General features: G+C 40.7%; 1 protein-coding gene across 2 annotated transcripts in view; it reads left to right on the forward strand.

Moving 5' to 3' along the window:
- Window positions 1-8,636, forward strand: part of GOSR1 (golgi SNAP receptor complex member 1) — a 29,029-nt gene extending 20,393 nt beyond the window's left edge. For both annotated transcript variants that reach the window (XM_042026271.1, XM_042026272.1), the window contains exons 8-9: window positions 3,297-3,379; window positions 4,619-8,636. In XM_042026271.1, coding sequence (XP_041882205.1) covers window positions 3,297-3,379; window positions 4,619-4,743 — 208 coding nt within the window. In that variant the 3' untranslated portion in view covers window positions 4,744-8,636. The remainder of the gene's footprint in view (window positions 1-3,296; window positions 3,380-4,618) is intronic.
- The last annotated feature ends 683 nt before the right edge of the window (window positions 8,637-9,319 follow it).

Genomic DNA, 9,319 nt, shown 5'->3' on the forward strand with positions numbered 1-9,319 from the left:
CCAAAGCCATAGATTTAATTTTTAAAAAATCATCTCCTTATGTATTCGGGCTATTTCTTTAGGTAGCAATTAGGATTTAATAAAAGGGAAAAACTCAGCTGCATTAAATGTTGACTTTTCAGAATGGAAAGGCATGAGCTACGTTTTGAGAGTTCTCTCATTTCACAACACCCTGCCAGTGTGTCCAGGCAAAATCACTTGCAGTTCTGGGGAAATGTTTCTTCTGTTTTCATCCAAGGCTTCATCAAAAGAAACAATACTCTTTAAAGTAATTTGCAGGGTTCTGTGTGTAGGCATACATTGGTACATGCACATATGTGTATATTTAGAGATACAAATATAGAAGTGTATCTCCAAACAAAGAATGAGTGATGTAATCAGAATTTTTACCAATTTAAACCTAGAGCTTTCATTTCTATGCACAGTCACAGAGTCCATTCCCTTAATCATAGACCTTGTCATGAATTTCAATGAGCAAGTATGATTCATGGCATGCAAAATGAAGCAGAAGTTCCACTAATACGTGAATTATTTGATTTTTAATAAAACAATTTCTTTCTTTAGAGTTTTGTTTTAGTTCTCCAGCAGTGTAGATTTGACTGATGTGTCTCAATGGGTGAAGCCAGGAGCTGATTTTTTGGTACATTTCCCTCGGTGACATTGGATGGATGTGGCTGCAGTGCGGGGTGAAATAGCAACAGCTTAAACATTCATTTCAGTCAAAACTCTTTGCTTCCAAGTCAGGCAGCATTCAAAAGTGTATCTCTGCTGTTAGACTTGTCCAATTGGGATAATGCCTGGAAGTATTTATTACCCTGGGGTTTTTATGCCAGTGAAAACAGCAAACTAAGTACAAATAGCAGTTAGGTTTGCTTTGGAGGGAAATTTGGCCGCTCCCATACCCACGGCACTGCTGAACAATCAAGGGCAAACTTGGAATGTGGGAGAAATTTTGAGGGAAATACGGCTCCAAGCACAGGAGTTTGAGATACTCCTGCTGATCTGGGGAAGAGATAGGTGGGTGTTTTATGGCTGTGACCTTGGACTTAGCTAGGAGAGATCTCTCCAGTAGTGCAGCAATGCTGAGCGTTGTACTTGAGCAGGGCTTTAATATTAAATATAGAGAGCAGGCCAGATACCATCTGGTTTTAGAAACTTGGTTTACACCCAGCTCTGGTAGTTCCAGCCAGTGCAGCACTGAGCATAGTTCCTGCTGGTTTCCAAGCGAAATGTTAAATCGGGGTCATCTCGATTCCAGTAAGAAACGTTTCATCTTTTTATCGTAAACGTCACGCACGAGTTCCAGGACATCAGAACCAGGTCGTGGTGATGTGGGGAGGTTGTGGTGGGGAGTGACGAAATGGGGCCAATATTGTGAATGGGAAGAATGTGATTAATTTTTTAAAATATGCATTTGTCAGTGAGGCAATGGCAACAGCAAGTCAATGAACATATGTCAGGGATGGGAATGAAACCAAAACCATCTGATGAAGGATATGAGGAAGCTGCAGTGCTCAAGATACAAGATCAAGTGCTGGACCGGTCCCCAGGAACTCTGTTTTCTTCTGCTTCTTAAATTTAATAATCTCCTTTACAGATCTAAACCAGCTCAAGGTTTGAATAATCAAATTATACATGAACAACATTGCTTTTTGCTTGAATTTTGATTTTTTAATAGTAGCTGGAATCCAGTTAAACTCTTGTTCATGAATATCACAATTACATTTCATTACTAGACCGTATCATATTAAAAATGGTAATTAACCCAGTTTTTTTCCTTCAGAGTTCTCCAGTAAAACCCAGCCCTTCAAGCTAAATTCTTGAAAATACTGGATAAAAGAAATGAAGGTGGTTTCAATCTCTTAACCCTTTACATCCTGCCTTTTTATATGAAATGGGCAGTTTCACTCCCCAGATGTTAAAGCAGGAACCTTGTGTTCTGTGAATAATTATTTCTAGAGGCATTTTGGAGGTGGCTCAGGAGCACTTTATATATTGGCACTCATCTTGTGTTTTCACTTCTGTGAATGAATGGATGTTTTAATGAGTCATTGGATGCATCTTATAGAAGTATGGGGCTTAATTCAGGAGTGCTTTGAGAGACACTCTATTAAAACCTCATCTGGACATAAGTCAGTGTGGGGGAGGGAGATTGGAATCTGCAGGTTACTGAACCTTTCTGTGTGCAGATAGAAAATAATTTTTTTTTTTCTAACTTGATTCTTAGTAATTCAAAATTCCCTGAGTTCTCTTCTTAACAGCAAACTTGTAGTGGTTTTGCGAGTTTGTTGCCTTTTACTTTAGAGGACTAAAATACCTGTATTGAAAAATTGTATGTTTGTATCACTTAAAAGCAGCATTTCACATTATCCTATCTCTGAAATGACAGCTTTAGTTTCCTTTTCTTGTATTTATCTGTTGTATGGTTCCACTTAACTTTTACTCCTCCAGAACATTTCCCCTCCATATTTAAGGCTCACAAACTCGTCCAAGAACTTGTTTTAATCATTGTTATTCCTGTAGATGAAGTCAACAGCAGCAGAGGTGACTTTTCTGAGTTATTATGCAGCCTTGTTGTATTTATGTCCTGCTTTATGTGTTTTTGAAACACATGCCAGCAAGGAGAGCAGCATTTGCCATACTTTTCTTTCTCAGGCACTGTGTCTTCAGAGCCCAAACTTGTCAACTGAGCAATTCTTTGTAATCTCCATTTAATATCTTGTTTTCAAGAGCAGAGTTGCTTTTTTCCTGACCTCCAAAACATACTGAATTTGAAGTGGGAAATTCTGTTTTATGTTCGCCTGTATTGTATTCTTTATATTTGTATAAAAAAATACAGCTTGGACATGCATTAGTCCAAAGAAACAAAGAAAATGAAAACTTATATACCATGGGGGATATTCTTAATTAGGACCAGGTCTCAGAAACTGATTTTATCTGTGCTGTGATGGAAGCATCATTTGGGATGAAACAAACTTCTAAATTTAAAGCTTAAGCCACAAGAGCATAATTCTTATGTTGCTTATAGGGTGATACCAGTTTTCATTGGGGCTGGAGGAGCAAAGTCAAACCCTGCCTGTTTCAAGAAATCTCAGCGTTTCCCACTGTTAACAGCTTACATAAAACTGAAATCGTTTAACTGCGAAGGATAGAGATTAATGGAAAAATTGTGGTTTCATTCATGTTGCTTCACCCCATTCATTGTCCTCTGAAGAAGCGTTGCCTGCTTGTTCTCCTCTTGTGTGAGCTGTGGATTATTCTTAGCACCAACAACTTGATCCTCTTTCTTTCCCCAGCATTGCCATGGCAACAAAAGAAAATATGACTTCGCAGAGAGGGATGTTGAAGTCAATACATAGCAAGATGAATACCTTGGCAAGTATCCTTTTTCCTAAAAATTGGTGCTGCTGGTGCAGAAGAAGAGTTATGGTACAATTTTTCACTCTCTCATTTGGGAGATCAGCAGTGTCAGTGGCTGTAGAACCTGTCCTGTCATCAGTGACAAACAGGCCAGGTTTTTATCAGTCTCACCTGGTAAGCTGACTGAAGCATCTTAATGGGAAATATGGGGAATAAGCTGGTTTTGGTCAAATTTGGGCACTGCATAAAAATGAACGGAATTTAATTTTCAGGTAGAGATCTGAATTTTATGGCCTTCCCTGCTGTATGTGTTTGTAGAGTATAATTTCATTTCAGGTCCTGCTTTTTGCTCTCAAAAAAGCTGAAGCTTGGTGTTCATCAGTGCTTGCTGTGGTTTGCAGCTAAGAGTAGTCAGGGCCTGAGTGTCCTCTTGTTTGTCCTCTTGTAGATGTTAATTAAGATTTTGGTTAGTTGGTTGCCGTGCATTTTCTGTCTCAGGGCTAAAGATTGTGCTACGTTGTCAAGTCAGGCAGGTTTGTGGTTTTCCCACTTATTCCTTCCCTTCTGTCAATGGACAACGTCAGCACTGTTTGATCAGACACGTGACATCTGGAAAGATGCATCTTGGTAACCCAGAAATTTCATTACAGTTCTTACCAATTGGCAAGAGCAACCAAAAAAATTCAATAAGCTTTGGCCTCGAAAAGATTCCTGATTCCAAAGACATGAAGCTCTGAAGCTGATGGTCTTGTTGGCAGTTGTATTTTGTACATTAAAAGATAGATTTACACCGTCATGATTTTACAGAGCTTGCACAGCGTGTGGGTCATGCAACCTGCAGGATTTTCTCACTCAAATGCCTTTGGTTGGCATTTTCCTTCACCAGGAACAGGATCCCACTGAAGAAATTCCACAGATGTTTTATATAACTGCCCCATTTTTTTTTTTTTTTCATTCTCATTTAAACACAATTAGTAAAAGTAACTAAGCCTCACATACTGGAGATTAAAATGCTGGTAATTGGGGTGATCAGGTGGTGAATTCTGTGTAAATGTGAGCTCTGGGCTGTTCCCTTTTCTCTGCTGGTCTGTAAGCAGTGAAGTGCAGTTGTAATCCTGCTCCCTATCCATCAGGTTTTACTGCTCCTGCCTTCCCCAGCTTGGGAGTAGTTGCAGTGTTGGCATTTCCCCATCCAGGCTTTGGGGCTGCTTAGTGAATTCCTGTTTGCTGCTATGACCTTGACTCAGACCCCTCCAAGACCGTTTTCCAGCAGTGAACAGCCTGATCCAAAGGATCAACCTCCGGAAACGACGGGATTCCCTCATTCTGGGCGGCGTGATTGGCGTCTGCACCATCCTACTGCTGCTGTACGCTTTCCATTGATGGATGTTTCCCCCCCTGGACTCTGCTAAAACTCATCACCACCTTCCCTCCTCCCAGCCAAGGAAAAGTGAGTGGGGGAAGCGTCAGACTTCCACAGCCTGCTCGTGGCTGGGGCTGTCAGCATGATGTCTGGAGCTTCTGATGGTAGACTGTGGCACTGGGCTTGGGCTGAAGCTGCAGTGTTTCTCCTCCCCTGCCGTTCACCTTCCTTTGGGTTAAATTTGGTGGGATTTGTTTGTCTTTAATTCCCTTTCTCACTGCAAGGTAAGTGCCCATGGGATGTTTAACCAGAACTGGGGGAACAGTTCCAGTGCTCAGCAGTGCTGGGGAGTGGGAAAGGATTAAGTTTGGCTTGGGTGGAAGCTCAGTAGGAAGGCTTTTCCCTCTAATCCCAGCCCAGTACTGAGTTTCACCCTGAGAGATGAATATTGCAGCTTTAAGCTTTCAGGTTGCTTTACTACTAAATACATGTTCTGTAATTCTTTTTAACTCCTGGTTGAGATTCTAGTTATTTCTGCATAATTTGTGCTGTGAAAACCGTGCTTCACACAAAGTCCTCGAAGTTAACAGAAAAAAAAAAAGGGGGGGGTTTTCTGTTCACTTTTTGCACAGAATATGAATAAAGTACCCTCTGAGGGAGATCATAAGATTTCTTGTGGCTTTAAAGGGACTGACAAAAGTCCCTCTGTGTAAAAAGGGAGCACGGTGTCCCAGCAGCTGTTTACTCAAGTGTTCAGTCGTCTGAAAAGTGACCAAACATGAGTTCACCTAAAGGAATCTTTTGGGTGCAAATACTTTGATTTTGGCTGGCATCATAAAGATCTTTATAAAGACACGATAAGCAGTTTACAGAGTCTATACTGTAGTTTAGGTAAAGTTATTCTGATAGTGCAGTAAGAAGGATATGATCTAAACTGTCCATTAGAAATGAAAATGATGATGGTTATAGCTGAGGCAAAGGTGTCTGTGAGCAAAGGTTTTGGACATAACTCCTCCTAGCAAAGAGCTGAATGTATGAATAGTGGAACAAGTATTATTTACCATTATCTGGGGGGAAAAAACACCTTTTTTTGGTCCAGACAAACAAAAAGAACACTGTTATGTTTGTCTCTAAATAAAGCTGACATCTGCAGTGGCTTTGATACTGCAGCTTCCCAGATTACGGATTTTCTGCTCTTTCAACAGCACTTTTCCATCTGTCATATCATAACGCAATAAATTCAAGCCTTGGCACTGAAATACCTTTCTAAGAACTTGATTAACTCTTTTCACAATCCACTTACAGTGCTCCTAACAGATTCCATGTATTCCATCACCCACAAAGGTCACACAGTCCCCAGGTTCTCCTCTGGAACAGAGTCCAGCGGGACAGGCACAAGTTTTTACTTCATTTTATAGTGTCTGTGAGTTGGAGGGAGTAGAGACTTGTGCCTGTGTAGTGTGCAAACCCACACTGTTACACCCAAATGTCTGGATTTAAAGGCTTCTTTGCAGACTTAATAACCCTGTGTTAAAAAGTCGACAAAGGCTTCTAATCAGCCATCCTGCCACTGGGATTTGGAAGCATTTGGAATTAATACATGTAAAACTGTGGGGCTTGTATTTTAAATAAAGGGTGATTATTTGGTTGATTTGGGAACGTTCCCATTTAGAGATGAAGTGTTTATTAAGGGGGCTTATGAAAAAGCTTGATGGATAAAGGAGGGTTATTAATGGATCTGTGTGTTGGGAGATCAAACTTCTTCTCCCTGTTGCCTTTTCTTTGATTCCTCCTCCACCCTAAGGGACCCTGATCAGCACTTGTGCATCTGTTTAGGATTTGTAGGATTTGGTTGCTCTATAGTTGGCAATATAAGATCTACAGTACCATAAATAAATTCATTTATTTAATCTTATAACAAGTCTTTTTATTGGACTTAACTGATTATTTGGTGCATATATTTAATCTTATTGTGAAAAAGCTGCTATGGAAAAAATGTAGATTATAATAAATATGTAAACATAATTGATTTTTCATATTATGAAAATGTTATGGAGGAACTGATCTATTTTAGTATAAAATAATGGAAATATGCTGAATTATCTCTGATAAAGCTTTACTGGAAATGGTTTCGGTGTTGGCAGCCCCTCCATGGTTTTTGTTTGTGCTGGTTTTGAGTCAGTTTTGTGTTGAAAAATACAGTTAATAATCTTTGTAGTTTTCCCTTCATCATCATTTGGCAGGGTGAGTGTTGTGCTGTGCTCCCTGGAGGGGTGTGTTTGCATCTGGCCCAGGGAAAGGCTTCCAAAATCAGGAGAATTGGCCTCATAACTCATCTCCAACAACCTGGAGCTGTGGTCAGAACAATAGACTGGAAAATGAACACAATGGATTGTAGTATTCCGCCTCAAATCCCAAAATACAGGTTTGTCTGTCTCCTGTTGCTAAATGTGTTCTCTGAGTTTTTCATTCTGTGTGGTTCTTCCTGCACTGAGGAAAAAAGATGTGGTTAAAGAATTCTCATTCCTGCAATTCCTGCCAAAGTGGCAGTTTCCTAACTCAGCCAAACAGAACTGTGCTAAGAAAATCATTGCTGAGCACTGAAATGAAGGGGGAAAACCCATGATACTTCTGCAGGGCACATTTCACACACACACAAAGACACTTTTTAAACTTCTGCTTCATTCTTCCTACCAGATAAGCAGCTTCTTCAAACCTGGCCAGGCACTGGAACACAAAGGATCCTGTTGGTAACGTTGATGCCACACTTCACACGGGTGGGAATATTTTTATCCCTGTTCTTTAGACTATTTTTTACCTGTTTATCTGATCTTCAGTCTCTGGTTGCTGCAGCAGAGCAATGGCATGTGGGCAACACCCAGAACTGTGTCCACAGCTGTGGCTTCTCCCGAGGACAGTGCCAGGACCTTGACCAGGCACTGTTCTGCTGCTGGAAAGATGAGTTTGCCCTTCCTGGGCAACATTTTTTTCTTAACCAGTATTGATATCAGGAGTTTTGCATATCAAAGTGAGGTATAAATTCCTGCTGGATTCATGACACTGAGTAATCAACTAGAATTTTCATTTGTACTTTAGAAGTCCTTTCGTTGAGTGGTCTTAAGGTTAGTGTGCAAAGAGTCAGTTCCTTGCTGGATGTTGAAAATGAAAGAGCAAAAGTAGATTTTTAGGAGATATGAAAGTGTCAGATGAATTGTTCACAGCTTGTTCTCCAGGGCTGTGTCCCCTGAGGTGCTGCTTTCCCAAAACTGCTGCACAGAGAGCCGAGGCTGCTCCACCACTCCTGATGGTGCAGCTCATTTAGTCATGACTAAATGAGAGTTTTAACTCTCTAAATGTAGCAGCTTGTTTCCCAAGATCACTTGAGGCACAACCTTTTCCTATTTTTACTGGTTTTGTCCCAAAGCTTTCATTTGAGACAGGAAGGAGAGGTAACAGCTGTCAGTGCTGAAGGAGGAAGTGATTCTGAAACTCCTTATAACAAAATTGGATTATGAAATGTGCAGGACAGGAAACTGCACTGAGATACAAACTGAGCCATGTCCTAGGTGATATCTGTGAGTCCCCTCTGTGCCCTGCACCTCTCCTGTCACTGCACATTTGAACCAGTGGTGATGTTTTAGTTCTGAGTACAGAAGCAGCTGAGTGAGGAAAGCAGTTAAATAAACACGCTACACCCAAAACAAAGCCCTTTCTCACAAAACATCCCAGACCTTGTAAATGAGTTTCTGATTGCACTTTCTGAGTTTTTTTTTCTTTTCATATACATTCTTGAAACTTCTATTGTAACTGTAATTATTTTTGTTCTCACCTATTGTGCATTCTCTGTATGTATTAAAAAATAAAAAGGCTTTGATATGTAATTTAATAATAAATTAGAATTCTAAGCAAGGTGCTTGGTTCTTTCTCCCCTTGACAATCATTGCTTACCTAAACTTCAGGGAATATGCAGAGAGGATTCATTTCATCACTTTGGAATTGTCCCTGAACACACAGATCAGTGTATTCTCATTTTATATCAAATATCAGGTGTGATGGAGCATTTCCTGACCTAAAATGGTTTGATGGAATGTGTTCCTCCTGCCTGTGTGTGCAGTCCTGGACTCATCTCCTGTCTGGGAGGGGGCTGATTAAATTGTGGTCTTTTTTTTCCTGCTGTTCTTCACCAGGTGGAACAAGGCTAGTTTTCTTTAGAGGTAAGTGTTAAAAAGGAGAATCTTTCTCTGAATTTCTGTCTTCAGGACATACAGGGCTCTGTTACCCTGTAGCTTTCCAGCACCACTGTGGTCTGGTCCACCTCCCTCAGGTGTTCCAGCCAGGCAGTGTCGTGCCTGAAGGATCCACCTGTACCTGGTATTTTGCAGTTGATGCTAAATCTTTCAATGCCACTCCAAATTTGTATTCTCAAACCGGCAGAGCTGCCTGGCAGTGTGATACATGTCTGTGTGCATGAGGCTGGGAGGGAAGAGAGGGATTCCTCCTCGCAGAGCTGTCGTGCTGTGCCTGGAAACTCTGCTTTAAAGCAGAGATACATCTCTGTATCCTTAATGCCTACTAAATATTCAGGAGTGACCAGAT

Source organism: Corvus kubaryi, unplaced genomic scaffold, assembly GCF_017639235.1.
Source record: "Corvus kubaryi isolate FWS band 111438036 unplaced genomic scaffold, C.kubaryi_AGA036_p1.0 37284, whole genome shotgun sequence".
Taxonomy (NCBI): domain Eukaryota; kingdom Metazoa; phylum Chordata; class Aves; order Passeriformes; family Corvidae; genus Corvus; species Corvus kubaryi.